Genomic DNA, 16,380 nt, shown 5'->3' with positions numbered 1-16,380 from the left:
AAGGGTTAATAAACTTTTTGAATGTGGTTTTGAGTACCTTGAGGGGTGCAGTTTTTCGAATAGTGTCAGTTTGGGGCATTTTCTGTCATTTAGACCCCTGAAAGTCACTTCAAGTGTGAGGTGGTCCGTAAAAAAAATGGTTTTGCAAATTTTGTTGCAAAAATGAGAAATCGCTGGTCAACTTTTAACCCTTATAACTCCCTAACAAAAAAAAATTGTTTCCAAAATTGTGCTGATGTAAGGCAGACATGTGGGAAATGTTGTTTATTAACTATATTATGAGATATAACTCTCTAATTTAAGGGCATAAAAACTAAAAGTGTGAAAATTGCTAAATTTTCATAATTTTCAACAAATTTCTGTTTTTTTCACAAATAAATGCAAGTCATATCGAAGAAGCTTTACCACTATCATGAAGTACAATATGTCACGAGAAAACAATGTCAGAATCACCAGGATCCGTTGAAGCATTTCAGAGTTATGACCTCATAAAGTGGCAGTGGTCAGAATTGTAAAAATTGGCCCTGTCACTTAGGTGAAAACCGGCTTCGGGGTGAAGGGGTTAAAGAAGTTTTTATTTCTATAATATTGGCATTTTCTATAGCCTTGGAAATGACTTGTGTATATTGTAAATGCTTCCTTGACCGAATGCATTATATTTTCAATAATTAAATAATTAAATATTTTAGGAGTATAATTAAGACTAAGGAATTTTGTGTATATGCTAAGGTATGTTTGTGTGTGTATGTGTGTGGTGTTTTTTTTGTATTTGTTTTGTTTAAAAAAAAAAAAAAATCACCCTGGACCATGCCAAGACAGAAAAATCCATGTTTTTTTTTTTTTTCCCAGCACAGTGGATTTCAGCACAATCATGGTGTAAATGTACTCTACATGGCTTAAATTGGGGGGACACCTGACCTGTATTAGTTTGTTGTACTTATTCTAAAACCGCATTCCTGAGGTTTGGCATGGATGTTGAATGAGAAGGTCTTGCACTGTTTTCCAGTTTCTCAGAGGTGAGCTCGCCTGTACCAGGTGTAGCCCCGGAGTACAACGATATCCTATGTATGTTCGAAAACAACTTTTGAGGCACAGTGCAAAGCTTAGAAATGAGGAAGAGACATGTTCGAGTTCAGATTTTGCTGGAATGGTTTGAGGGTGCCATGTCACATTGGCAGAGCCCCCGAGGTGCGGCCATTTTCCTGAAGGCCTGCTACGCAGAGTAGTGAATCTGCGCACGTGCGGCCTCAGCAAGATGGCCGCCGCCACCGGAAAATACCATAACTCACCAGCGCTGCTGCTCTCCATCAATATCGGGCCGCGGATTCACCTCAAATATGGATGGGACCTGCTCACGCCATACAGCTCACCGTGCCACATCATGCCCGCACCTCTGTCGCCGCCACAATGTCGGTAAGCCTGCGTTCCGAATATAAGACGCACCCCCCATTTTCCTCACAATTTTTTTGGGGAAAAAGTGCGTCTTATATGCCAAAAAATACGGTAAGTTGTGGTGCCCAGATCATGCTTCTGGAGACACGCACCTGTAAATTAGACGGTCTGTCATCGCTACAGAAATGCGGATGCTAAATGTGGATTAGGTACACTGGAGCTCAGAAGGGAGAGGGGCATTTGGATTTGGGAGCGCAGAATTTGGTGATTTCTTTTGGGGTGTGAGGAGCCATAGCACTTTTTTGTCTGCCAGTCTCTGTTTGAAGATTTCTATTGAAGGCGAACTCAGTACCTCTCGTGGCAGCCTTTTCCCACTCATCGATCATACTCACTGTCAATGTTTTTTCTAATACCTAATTTGTATCTTCTCCCTTTCAGTTTCATTCCATTGCTTCTTGTGTTTTCATGTGCAAATGAGAATAAGGATGATCCCTTTACACTGTGACAGCCCTTCACACTGTGACATCCCTTCAGATATTTGTAGACAGCTATTACATCTCCTCTTAGCCTTCTTTTTGGTAAGTGACACATACCCAGATCTTTTAATCATTCCTTGTAAGACATACTTTGCAGTCCGCTCTCCATCCTGGTAGCACTTCTCTACACTTGTTCCAGTTTTTCAACGTGTGGTGCCCAGAACTGGACAAAGTATTCCAGATGTAGCCTAACCAAGGAGGCGTAGAGGGATAATTACTTCACACGATCTAGAGTCTATGCTTTTCTTAGTACACTGCTCAAAAAAATAAAGGGGGAATGGGCGGGCCCGTCCATAGCTTCAATGCCTTCATCTTGCAGGAACTGCTGACCCACTCCAGCAATATGAGGTGTGGCATTGTCCTGCATTAGGAGGAACCCAGCACCAGCATATGGTCTCACAAGGGGTCTGAGGATCTCATCTCGGTACCTAATGGCAGTCAGGCTACCTCTGGTGAGCACATGGAGGGCTGTGCGGCCCTCCAAAGAAATGCCACCCCACACCATTACTGACCCACTGCCAAACCAGTCATGCTGAAGGATGCTGCAGGTAGATTGCTCTCCACGGCGTCTAAAGACTCTGTCACATGTGACACAGTGGGAACCTGCTTTCATCTGTGAAGAGCACAGGGCGCCAGTGGCGAATTTGCCAATCCTGGTGTTATGTGGCAAATGCCAAGCATCCTGCACGGTGTTGGGCTAGGAGCACAACCCCCATCTGTGGATGTCAGGCACTCAGACCATCCTCATGGAGTCAGTTTCTAACAGTTTGTGCAGACACATGCACATTTGTGGCCTACTGGAGGTCATTTTGCAGGGCTCTGGCAGTGGTCCTGTTCCTCCTTGCACAAAGGCAGAAGTTGCGGTCCTGCTGCTGTGTTGTTGCCCTCCTGCAGTCCCCTCCACGTCTCCTGGTAGCGCCTCTGGACACTATGCTGACACACAGCAAACCTTTCCACAGCTCGCATTGATGTGCCATCCTGGATGAGCTGCACTACCTGAGCCACTTGTGTGGGTTGTAGAGTCCATTTCATGCTACCATGAGTGTGAAAGCACAACCAACATTCAAAAGCGACCAAAACATCAGCCAGAAAGCATTGGTACTGAGATGTGGTCTGTGGTCCTCACCTGCAGAACCTCTCCTTTATTGAATGTGTCTTGATAATTGCCAATAATTTCCATCTGTTTTCTATTCCATTTGCACAACAGCATGTGTAATTGATTGTCAAACAGTATTGCTTCCTAAGTGGACAGTTTGATTTCACAGAAGTTTGATTTACTTGGAGTTATATTCTGTTGTTTAAGTGTTCCCTTTATTTTTTTTTAGCAATGTATATCCTAGAACTGTGTTGGCTTTTTTTCCTGCTGCATCACACTGTTGACTCGTGCTGTCTGTTATCTATTAGTATTCCCAAATGTTTTTCACATGTGCTGTTTCTTAGTTCTATTCCTCCCATTCTTTAGATTACATTTTTATTTGTCTTGCACAGATATAGAATCTTGCATTTCTCCCTGTTAAATACCATTCTATTAGTCGCTGCCCATTGTTCAAGCTTAACTAGATCCTTCTGAATCATTTCTCTGTTAGCTATCCCTCCTAGCTTGCATTGTCTGCAGTTTGATCAGTTAACTCAGTTCCCATATCTAGGTCAGTTATAAAGATGTTGAACAACACTGGGGCCAGGATACAGCCTTATGAATCAACCTAACCATAGCCTTGTCAATCCCATACTTGGTCATTTTTTCAATAAGGATAGTATGAGATGCTTTATCAAATGTTTTGTGGAAGTCGAGATATATTGTATCTACCGCATTTCCCTGATATCCATCATAGATGGAAATTAGAAACCAAACAAACAAATATGGACCACAGAGAAGTATATATTGAAAATCTTAATAAAGTTTTATTTGAAAAAATACATTAAAATTGTATTTAAAAAAGCCTTAGTACATAAACGTATAACAAAAAAATGGGGGATAGTGACATCTAAGTGCCACATCCAAGATGGAAGGTTATGCGTATCAAACCAGTGTAGGGACCCCAACGCGCGTTTCGCTATGGTGCTTCTTCGGGGGGCACTAGGTGTCACTATCCCCCCTTTTTTTGTTATACGTTTATGTACTACAGCTTTTTTAAACACAATTTTAATGTATTTTTTCAAATAAAAATTTAAGATTTTCAATATATACTGCTCTGTGGTCCATATTTGTTTGTTTGGTTTCTAATACTGTATGTATGGAAGAGCTAGGATTACCTGGCCTTTTGTTTGGTAAATAGATGGAAATTAGATTAGCCTGGCATGATTTGTTTGCTACAAACCCATGCTGGCCCTGAAACCCTTGAGGGATCCAATCACTATGAGGCAGCACTGTTAGTCTGGACTCAGTCTGGCCTCTATTCAGCGGTTTCCTTCCTTTCAGAAGTGCAGGCTTAAGAAGACGGACATCACCAGACCATAGGCCAGGCAGCATCCACAGTGCCTCAGTCTGCCTTGTTATAGGGAATCTTTTGCTGGGGGTTCCGTCTGAATCATATATTTCAGATATTTACACGGAAACCCCGCTGTACGCGCTCAGTGCGGTATAAGTGATTAGACTACTTTATTCTGTGCAATTACAGCGATACCAGATTTATATCAGGATTTTATGTTTGGCTGCTGTCACACACTAAAAGACCTTTTTTCTTGCAAAAAAAATAGTTATTGCATCACCACATTTTGAGAGCTATATTTCTTCCATATTTCGTCCAACATTCATGTGAGGTCTTGTTTTTTGTGGGATGATATGACTTTTTTATTGGCACTGTTTTCAGTCACATTACATTTTTTGATCGCTTTCTATTCTGTTTTTTTGGGAGACAAAATGAACAAAAACCAGCAATTTAGGGTTTTGTTGGTTTTTTTATGCCGTTCCGCGTGTGGTAACATTGATAATGCAGATTTATTCTTCGGGTCACTACGATTACAGCAATACCACATTTATATTATTTTTACGTTTTGGCACTTTTACACAGTAAAACGTTACAGAAAAAAATAATTATTTTAGCATCGGTTCATTCTCTGAGCTCTAACTTAATTTTTCCACTGAAGGAGCTGTATGGTGGCCTGCTTTTTGCGTGACAAGATGACATTTTTCCTAGGCACCATTTGTATTTACATTCGTCTTTTTGATCGTGGTTTATACCACTTTGTTCAGCGATATCAAAAGATGTTTTTTTTTCCTTTTTTACAGTGTTCACGGAAGGGGTTAACTGGTGGGACAGTTTGATGGGGCGGGTCGTCATGGATGCCGTGTTTTTTCTGTATTTATTTATTTTTTTTTTAAACAAATTTCTATTTTAAATCAGTACAGTATAAAAGGGATGTGACAAAAATGCAAAAGAATAGGAAATTGTGAACATTTTTTTCACACATCTCTGTGGACAGGAAAATCCAAGAGTTAGAGGTGAGAAAAAAAACGAAAGGAGGAAATCAAAATCCCCTTGTTCTTAAAAAGTTAACCTGGTGATAAAATGATTGACAGATACTACCAGTTATGCTGGGTTGACAAAAGCATATACAAAATTGTCTGAGTTTTGTACAAAATTGTCTGAGTTTTGTCCAAAAAACTGAAAAGATTTTGTTCTCACTTGTCACACGTGTAATATTTTTTTTACATAGCAGCAGTGATTAAAAACTTACAATACTAAATACAGTTACTTTTGTCACCGATGCATGCTGATTTTTTTTTTCACATGATTTGTTCTATGAAGTTTTTTTTTTAATAATAAAATAAATAACGTTCATAAGTTCTGTTCTTCATGGACCAAAAATATGCCCCTGTAAACCTATCGTTGGAGGGGTACTGCACGCTGGATCATGTGGTGGAAGCGCAACAGTCCCAGGGCTAAGGTGGGAACTCCTGGATATAAGTAATCTGCCTATAAGGCCTAATTCAGACATCTGCATCTGTGTTTTTCACATATAGAATATGTATCTATAGTGTATGGGTCTGTTCACATGTCCGTTTGTTTCTGGTGGCACAGATGAGAAGGGCCAATATAAGACTGTGGGTCTGAAAAACTCACCTGTGTGCCATCAAGGTACAGGAGAAGCTTTGTCCTTTCTTTCTTTATCCATCTGTGAAAACCACTTGACGACATACTGATGGTAAAAATGTACACATGGGCTAAATACTGATTAGACATACTTGAAAAATGGTACCAATGTAAACACGGACTTGTGAATGAGGCCCAAGAGAGGGGGCACACAGTCTTAGTGTGATTTCGGTGGGGAAGCTTTGTCTATAATTATGGCGGTAATGTGGAGGGCACTCTGGGTATCACTACTGTGAGCGTGAGTAGTGGATGTTACTAATCAGGAGCATTAGATGTGGCTCATGCCATCACGCTGAGCTGAATATGGTTCTGGGGGAATGCTGCAGTGCTAACTACTGAGCCACCGTGCTACCCTAATGGACGCCTGGTCAGTTAGGCTATGTGCACACGCTGCGGAGTTTTCTGCGGATCAGCAGAGGATTTGACGCTGTCGATCTGCAGCAGTTTTCCATGCGTTGTACAGTACCATGTAAACCTATGGAAAACAAAATCCGCAGTGCACATGCTGCGGAAAATACAGCGCAGAAACGCAGCTGTTTATATTCCGCAGCATGTCAATTTTTGGTGCGGATTCCGCAGCGGTTTACATCTGCTCCTCAATAGGAATCAGCAGGTGTAAATCCGTAGGTGGAATCCGCAAAAAAAACACGGTAAATCCGCAGTGCGGATTAACCAAAATCAATGCGGAAAAATCCGCACACCATTCCGCAGCGTGTGCACACACCCTTAGAGTAATGGTAGGGTTACATAGGGGCAGTTGATGAGGAGCCCCCAAACTGTTTCAATTTAGGTTTTCAACCCCTGCTGTCAGGAAGGGAATTGTGAAGGGTAAAACTAGTCCCTGTCTCCCCTTATTTTTTATTTTTTTTAAACCATTGGCTTTCTGTGCAAATGTGTGTGCACGTATAACTTTACATGTGTGCATATGCTGTATGTATGCTGCCCATTTAGCACATATATATTTAATACTAGTGATGAGCGAATATACACGTTACTCAAGATTTCCCGAGCATGCTCGGGGGAGTATTTTTTTAGTGCTCGGAGATTTATTTTTTTTCGCCGTAGCTGGATGATTTACAACTAATAGTCTGCTTGATTACATGTGGGGATTCCCTAGCAACCAGGTAACCCCCACATGTACTTATGCTGGCTAACAGATGTAAATCATTCAGCTAAATCTCCGAGCACTAAAAAATACTCGGAGGACCCCCGAGCATGCTCGAGAAATCTCAACTAACGAGTATATTCGCTCATCACTATTTAATACGTTTGCTTGAACGAACCCTGACACTACTTTAATTTTTTTATACAATTTCACAAAACTGTGAGCTAGCGTAGCTGGTGGGCACATAGCTAAATCTTCCTCCATAGAGCTTGGTCATTCATGCAAAAGGAGTTCACGGACAATGCTATAATTAAAATGATATAATTTGAGTCACAAAAAAACACCCCATCGATTGTGTAGTAATTGTGTAATTCTGTCATTTTTTTGTTTGTTGCTCACGTTTTAATACAGTATGGAACTTTTCTGTTGATTTAGAAAATTAAAAGTACCTATGCCAATTTTAATGGGGAACCTGTTACCAGGCTTTCCCAATATAAACCAGCACCACCATCATTTCCCTACAACCCCTCTATAGCACCCTTGCCTGTTTGAAAGTGCCCCATTCTGTATGATCGCATCAGTTTAAAGCACCCCCTCTGCCCCTGATTGATGTGTACGACACCTACAGCATCCACAACACTTCTCTACAACCCCTCTATAGCACTCCTGCTGCCTCGCCCTACTTTCAAATTGTGCAAGCTTCTCTCCACCTCTGGCAGATATATCCTACATCATCCACAGAGCCAGACAAATCTAGCACTGGTGCTGTTGCTCAGCAGACTGCGAATGTGCATTTCCAGGGCATAGGAAAGCGATCATCTGAGCATGTGCAACATTTGGCTGGCACTGTGGTAGATATCTGGAAGTCCTTGAGGGTTTGCAGACTGTTACCTTGAGGACACACAGGATTATTTAAAAGCTGTAAACCACAAGACAACACATTTTTATTAGTTTGCAAAGCTTGTTAAAGGCATTGGAACAATATATGATTGGCTGCAACGATGAGCATATGTTTCAGTATCTCCAGACTATACTCATGAGTGAAGTCCTCCCGCTCTGATTGATGGGCTTCTCGTCCGTATATGGAATTACATGACAGACACACTTTAACATTAACAAAAGAAATATTACATCCCTATATTCTACAGCTGGATCCATGAGTAGACCATGACCCGCACTGGAGAGAACATTTGCCTTCATCATCACTACACAAAGTAAACTGCCGGTTGCTTTTATTCCGGTGTTCCGTTGCCTTTCATAGTTTCGGTTTTGTCCTTGGCATTTTTATCCAGGATTGTAGTTGGACTTGCAGTGCGTTTTTGGGAATGCATGTATTCCACAAATGACAAAAATCCATCCTTATCCAGATCATCTTCTTGTAGAACCTCATCGGTCATTTCTGTCCAGAGATTAAGAAGTGGGTCACACATGGGGGGAACTAGGAACAATCACTTACAATAATACCATATACATTACGTTCCACTCACAGTGAATACTCAAGCACAGGTTGTGTGAATAACTTAGTAGTTGTCTATCATTCTTTATAAAGTGAAACGATCAGTCCAGCTGGACAGAAAGTGTGACAACAGATCCTCTCTGATCGTTGACCCCTCCATGGCAGTAGTCAGAGACCACCCCCATTTCCATCATCAAGCAGTAACATCATGGCCACTATTCCTCAGTAGGCCCTGCTGCCACTTACCTGCTGCTCTGGCCATCTCTAGTCTACCAGTAGCCACATTAACGTATCACGACAGTTGTCTCTCTTCCATCACTGATTACTGGTAGCACACAGGGTGCACTGCCATAGTCACAAAGCCCCCTCCCCTCTCGTTCCTTCTGTTCTGGGTGGTCACTCATGCCCTCTCTTCCGATGTGGTAACAGTACCCTCACTCTTTACCTGAAGATACAGCAGAACCCAATCCTTTCGTCTTTTTGCTTTATGCCAACACATCAGAAATTGATCGGAGCATGATTTGTAGGGTGAAGCTTCTTGTTTCTACGCTAAATAAAGCCTGAACGAGGAGAACATGGAGCTGCCATTTGGAAACCACCACACTCTTCTTCTCCGGCAGGAGGGGCCCTGTGGCTCATCTGCCAGATGTATGGCAAGCAGACAGCAAGGCCTGGTTGCCAAAAACTAAATTTTCTAGTCACCATAGAAACCGGAAAGAATAGCTGTTGCTCTTTGCATTACATTAAAATCAGATTTGTGATGCTGCACACTAGGGGCCGTAGGCAGGCGGGGGGGGCCAATTTCCTCATTATCAATCTGACAAGCGGCACAGGACCCTATGGGCAATGTTGTGATAATGAAAACAAGATCTAGATTAATGTCGCTTGCCGTAAATGAAAGGCATGGTTTTTAGGTAAAATAAATACTATTTTCACCCTTGAAGATAATGACATGCAGTGTGAACACCAGAGCTGACATTCTCCTACAGAGATGTAATCTCCAGCGATGTGCCGTGACAAGCGAGCCTCTGGAAGCACACACATCTCTGCTTTGATCTGCTCATCAGAGCGGCAACCTAGTTTTCCGATCACTTTGAACTTGATTTGCACAACTTTTTGTTTTGCCTTTTAAAAAGGAAAATTTAACTATTCAGCAACAAGAAGAACGAGAAGAAAAGAAGATCCAAAGCCGATCAGCTCTCTGGAGAGAGCCAGTATATAGCGACTTGGCCTGGTCCTACCACTATACCCTTAAGGCTTTGATTTGTATTCACATGGATGTCCATGTCAGATGGCATCACTCCTTCTAGCACTGCTGGCCGCATTAGGCTGCAATCTAATTATCATGCTCGCATGCACTGCCTGATGGTGGAAGCTGGTGGCAATTTTCTTCTTTAACTGAATCATTTTTTATTTTTTTTAATAGGCCAAGAAGATTCATTTTGGCAAGATCAAGTGAGTCAGCACGAGTCAAGATTTATTTGTTAGACATCTAATGCGAATGTACGGTACGCTAAACTTTTGAGAGCTGGGCAGTTAGAAATTTTGTAACAAGCTGTAAATGATTTGGAAATTTCTATGTACGGTATTTGACCTAATCTGCAATTTATAAGGATTGTTACAGAGGGGAAAAAAAATAAAAATCGGTCATATCCACTGCCTCATTGAGCAACACTGGGTGGGGTGCTGTACATTTTTTCATTAACAGCACTCAGACCAAAACTAGGGTTCTGTAAATGAGCCCCAAGACTGAAAATTTTTGCATATAATTACATTTACAGAAAACGAGCACAAAAATACAATTCATCGATCCAAGCTCACCACTTACCTATATAATGCTTCATTTTTTCCTCCTTTGAAAAAACATTTCCAATATGCTCATCAAGAGATTCCTGTAATGCAGTTATTATTTCCAGCCCATCTAGGAGCTTATTATGATCAAAGTCATGCATTCTGCAATGTACACAGGGGCATGACGTTAGTAACAGTATCTCTACAGTCAATTACACTTTGGACTATACCATTGTACCATTGAGCCGCTAGTTCTTATAGTATATACGTCAGAGGTGTCAAACTGCATTCCTCGAGGGCCGCAAACAGGTCATGTTTTCAGGATTTCCTTAGCATTCCACAAGGTGCTGGAATCATTCTGTGCAGGTGATTAAATTATCACCTGTGCAATACAAGGAAATCCTGAAAACATGACCTGTTGGCGGCCCTCGAGGAATGCTGTTTGACACCTCTGCTAAATGTGATTGCTCAATCAATAAATTAGTAATGCTGAGGTCTGTAGAGGGTCATCTCAGTCCGTGTAAGGTAGACTTACATGAAAGCCACAGTCTGTACATTGTAAAGGTTTTGTGCTCTATGTATACTGCAGTATATGCTTCTACAAACAAGCAGTTAGTCATGGCTTAAAGGAGGCCTGCCGGCTCTCCTAGTCCATGTCTATTTTATTAAATACTTGTGTTCCCCTTTAAAAAAAACAACAATTTGTATGATTTTTTTCTAAGAACTTTGCACTGTGCGATGCCTCTGTTACACCTACTGGAAACAGGAGAATAAATTGATGAGATCAATGGATGTCAAAAGGTTGTGTACCTTGGGATCTAAGGGGTAACATTTCGCCTTGTGGAGAGTGACAAGTCAGGCCTGGCATGTCGGAGTGAGGAGACTTCTACGCCATGCTCCTCTGGAAATTTAAATATGCAAATTGCCTCTTCAGAGAGGAAGAGGACTAGAACCATAGTGCCATCAATTGGACGTAGAAATCCTAAATGTTAATATCAACCCTTTAACGAGCCTTGCCATATGACTTAGGGTAAAAGCCAAAACAGAATCTCAGTTTGCAGACACAGTGTTTCGGCATACTGCCCCTAGTCAGTGGAATGTATGAGATCTTATTTGGTTCCTGAAGAGGCAATTTCCCAGAGGAGTATTGCATGGCATATAAGTCTCCTCACTGACACACCAGACCTGGCTTGTCACTCTACACAAAGAGAAACGTTACCTCTTATATCTCAGTCTTAGGCTATTTGCCCACGTTGCGGATTGGTGTGGATTTTTCCGCACTGTTTTTGCAAAGTCTGCAGGTAAGTCACACTGCGGACTACCCGCCGATTCCTATTGAGGAGCAGGTGTAAACCACTGTGGAAGCCACACAAAGAATTGACATGATGCGGAAAATACAACGCTGCGTTTCCGCACTGTATTTTCCGCACCATGGGCACTGCGGATTTTGTTTTCTATACGTTTACATGGTACTGTACAACGCATGGAAAACAGCTGCAGATCCGCAGCAAAATCCGCAACGTGTGCATAGCCTTAAGCCTCTCACCTAGCCAAATCAGATCTCATTCTTTGCACTGATGAGGGGCAATACATCAATCACTGTGTCCATTGGCCAAATGCTCTGACCTGTAGCAGCTGGATGGGAGAAGAACAGCCTCTTACCTTTTAGCATCCGCAGTTGTTCTTTTGATTAGCCAGCCTGGGGCAATGTTATCATTGCAGTATGATACATATGTAAGGTCACACCGAGCCAACTGATTAAAAGAAGAGCCTCAGCTGCCGTCAACCAAGAAGTGTTTTTCTCCACTCCTGTCCATTGGCCACAGACCATTGTGATGTGCACATTGATTCACACCAACTCGAATTCTAACGTAATGGCTTTATCGAGTAACATTCTAAGAATAGACCATCTTAGAAAGACAAGAGACAACACAGCTTCTTTCTTTGAGGCCTGCAAATCAGACACAGGATCCTGTATGGAAATAATTTTTTTTTAGCTCAAAAAGGTGTATGGATTCAATTTATGTCCATATTTACATGTAGGACCGTTTTTTTCCAAAGTCTGAAATAATTAAGGTTGTGAAAAGCAGATGTAGATCATCATATTATATTCTTCTCTATGTACAATTTCGATTTTAAAGGGACTGTCGGAACAGAATGACTGTTCAAACTAAGGACAGGCGCTAGGTGCATCATGGTGTGGCCGATCATTTAAGTGCACCTTCACGCCTGCTAGTTTTCCTTCTTCCTCCACCTTCCATCTTCTTTGATTTACAGCTCAAGCTTCATAGAACAGAGAATGGAGACAGATGGAAAAGACACAGGTGGGAAGGTGCACTTAATTGTTTGGCCTCGCCAGGATGCACCAAGCGCCTTTTCTTGGTTTGAACAGTCCTTCTGTGCTGACAAAGTCCCATTAATATTCTAGAGACAAAAAGTGATAGATGACCAACTGCTGGTAACCAAATGGACATCTTGGCTTCATCCCTCTGGTTATAGAGGACTAAGCAGGTGATCAGCGTGCAGCCTGCTACCTCATACAATGGGGGGGACAGGCGCTCCTGCACGAGTGACTCATCAGGCCAACAAAATTACCAGACTGCTGGACCCTTATGCTACTATATGAGGCAGCTTTGTCACTACAGCATCAGAAGCACATTAGGACTAAAGTTGTCCCAGCCTCAGTGCAGGGCTTCCAAGATCTAGAGACTGTAAGCACTGAACATGATCGACCAGTCTCATTGTAAAGGGGAGTGGGAAATGTAAGAAGTGAATTAGATACTTGCTTATTTTCACAACAGATATCCCATTATACCCATTTAGGGAGACAGGAATAATCCTTTAGCAGTCTGTCAGCTTGCAGTTAATAATGCCCAGCCCAAAATTAATCTTCCTGTAGGGCTTTGCGTCACACTTACGTGAAGTAATAGAACTCAAGCTCATCTTCTGTAGCTTTGTCAAGGTCAATTTCTCCCAGTTCATGCTTCAGTTCTTCTTCAAGATGACTAAACGTTGACATGGAAACAAATGATAGAAGGAGCAAATGACCAGTATGACCTATCCAATAATAGTGTGTAGAATATACAGTATATACAGAGAGAAACATTTCTAAAACTTAACATGGACAAAACCGAATTCATCGTCTTTCCCCCATCTCATGCGCCCCCCCCCCCAACAAACCTATCCATTACAGTAAACGGCTGCCCACTCTCCCCAGTCCCACAAGCTCGCTGTCTCGGGGTAATCCTTGACACTGATCTCTTTTTCAAACCACATATCCAGGCCTTTTCTACTTCCTGCCGCCTTCAACTCAAAAATATTTCAAGGATCCATACATTCCTAAACCAAGAATCTGCAAAAACCCTAGTCCATGCCCTCATCATCTCCCACCTCGACTACTGTAACCTCCTGCTCTGTGGCCTCCCCTCTAACACTCTCACACCCCTCCAATCTATTCTAAACTCAGCCGCCCGACTAATCCACCTGCCCCCCCCCCATTCCCCGGCCTCTCCCCTCTGTCAATCCCTTCACTGGCTCCCCATTACCCAGAGACTCCAGTACAAAACCCTAACCGTGACATACAAAGCCATCCACAACCTGTCTTCTCCAGACATCCGTGACCTCGTCTCCCGGTACTTTCCTGCACGCAACCTCCAATCCTCACAAGATCTCCTTCTCTACTCCCCTCTTATCTCGCGCATCCCCCCTACTCTGGAACTCTCTACCACAACACATTAGACTCTCGCCTACCATCGAAACTTTCAAAAAGAACCTGAAGGCCTACCTCTACCGAAAAGCCTACAACCTGCAGTAACCACCGATCGACCAAACCACTGCACGACCAGCTCTATCCTCGCCTACTGTATTCTCACCCATCCCTTGTAGACTGTGAGCCCTCGCGGGCAGGGTCCTCTCTCCTCCTGTACCAGTCGTGACTTGTATTGTTCAAGATTATTGTACTTGTTTTTATTATGTATACCCCTCCTCACATGTAAAGCGCCATGGAATAAATGGCGCTATAATAATAAATAAGGTTTCTGTAATGCTATTGTGGGAAAAGTCAGAGGGTTTGAGGTGTGTACAACCCTATCTAACATAAGGCCATATATAATGCCAACCTTGTACATACCACAGCTGTATAGCAAATAATAGGGCCAATAACGAGGATTAAAATGAAGAAGTGGTCAAATTAAACAACCTGCTTTATTTCACCCCTGGTGAGTACCTCCAGTCTCTGCGTCACAGCCATTCTTGAACATGATCATTCATTAACTGGTTCTGGTCAAGACAGAGCTGCTTCTCGACTTTAGGTTTGGTGTAAACACCCCAATAAAACCCCTCCGTATATTTGGTATAGGGCTGCATTACTCTGATAGAAGGAAAGTTTACTGCCCTGATTGGCTTCTACTGAATGGGAAGCATAGTAGACTTATCTTTCCTATAAAGTGGGTCACCATAAAAACAGGGAAAAAAGTACATTGTAAAATTGAAAGTTATTGGGGCAAATTGACATAGCCGACTGTACTGCTAAGCCGTGGCATAACATCAGCATTTTCTTTTGAGGTTTAATTTTGTGTTTGCGCTGTGAGGAAGATCACCCAGTGTGCACCGAACCTTACTGTAAGGCTACATAGATTTTTTTTTTTTATGGGGTATGGAAGAGATAGACAGAGAAACTTGTCAGACATGAACAAACTTACTGATGGTCGGTGATGATGGTCTTATTGTGAAAAGCATCTTTAGGAAATTGTCCCCTCACTGAAGTTTCTGGTTGCCCCTTTACAAGATTCCAAGGTACAAGAATAAAAAGCCCAAAACAAAGCATGCTTCTTGCTGCTCCCTCCATGATGAATGTGTCTGCACCGAGTGCTGAGGTGTCCTTATGAACACCTGACGAGATTCCCAGAGAACCGAAATTACGGAGCAAGGAGGACTTGTGTGTATATTAACCTTTCACAAAAGGTGAGATAGAAAAAGCAGTAGCTGGTTTGCAATGGAACTTGTCTAACTGAAAATAGCTGTGTCTGTTCTATGTGATTTTGGCATATGATCAGGCCTCACAATTACTAGGAAGAATTCCTCTTAGGATAGTGGGCCGTAAACCCCCTCATCTGGTTGCTGCTGAGCAATTGAAGGAAATTTCAACATTTACATATCTCATAAATCAGTGAGAAACGAACAGATGATGAAGAGTTTATCCATTATAGGATCCAACAATTTGATCAAAATGGTCTTTAAGCCTCAGGCAATTTATTTCCTGCAAAATAAACCACTGTTGCTCCCCTCAGTATTTCTGGATAGCTGAAGAGCCCCATCTGAATGGAACAGTGGTCAATCCTCCGTCCCATTTATTCTTAATGGCTGTGCCAAATACTTGATCTGTTAGAAATGAATGACAACTGGACATGTGAACAGTGCCAAAAAGATGGAAACCTCCAGGAAGCAAAAAAAAAACAAACAAAAACCAAAAAAAACCCAAAAAAACCAAACCACACTTCTCAGACATTTACACATTATTTTCTGAATTTATTTTGGTTTAGCTTTTTGCTCCAAGAAACAAAAAATTTAAACTCACCAAAAAATACAATTACAATAAAAAGCATTAGCAATGCAATATAGTTACAAAAAGAAAAACAAAACAAAAAATAAAAAATCAGGCAGCAACATACAAGATCCATATTATGTACAGTGTGAGTATAACACTCTGAACAATGCTTCCAAAGATTAGTTAAAGGGAACTTGTCAGCTGGTGTTTGCTGCGTAACCTGACAGCAGCATGAGGTAGGGACAGAGACCCCAATTCCAGCGATCGTCACCACTGCTCAACTCAAACTGTGACAGTCAGTTCTCTCTTCTGCAGATCTAGCAGAGCTCAGTTGTTGTGCTGGGTGTAACTCGCCCTCACCACAGCTTTCTGTGTACCAGTTAATCAATACTGGGGGAGTAGTTGGACTGGGATGCATGAGTCCAGTGGTCTTGTAGTGAATCTCCTCCTGATAAAACACT

At 42.0% G+C, this 16,380-nt stretch overlaps 1 protein-coding gene across 1 annotated transcript; it reads right to left on the bottom strand.

Moving 5' to 3' along the window:
* Positions 1 to 8,054: 8,054 nt before the first annotated feature.
* On the bottom strand, positions 8,055 to 15,271 carry LOC143809179 (multiple coagulation factor deficiency protein 2 homolog). Its single transcript, XM_077292323.1, has 4 exons — positions 15,075 to 15,271; positions 13,293 to 13,379; positions 10,412 to 10,536; positions 8,055 to 8,526 (listed from the first exon to the last, which is right to left on the bottom strand). The coding sequence occupies exons 1-4, from the start codon at positions 15,218 to 15,220 to the stop codon at positions 8,360 to 8,362; spliced, it is 525 nt and encodes a 174-aa protein (XP_077148438.1). The 5' UTR covers positions 15,221 to 15,271; the 3' UTR covers positions 8,055 to 8,359.
* Positions 15,272 to 16,380: the final 1,109 nt, after the last annotated feature.

Source organism: Ranitomeya variabilis, chromosome 2 (assembly GCF_051348905.1).
Source record: "Ranitomeya variabilis isolate aRanVar5 chromosome 2, aRanVar5.hap1, whole genome shotgun sequence".
Taxonomy (NCBI): domain Eukaryota; kingdom Metazoa; phylum Chordata; class Amphibia; order Anura; family Dendrobatidae; genus Ranitomeya; species Ranitomeya variabilis.
Note: the sequence above shows the minus strand (reverse complement) of the source record. Positions and strands in the feature narration are given on the sequence as shown.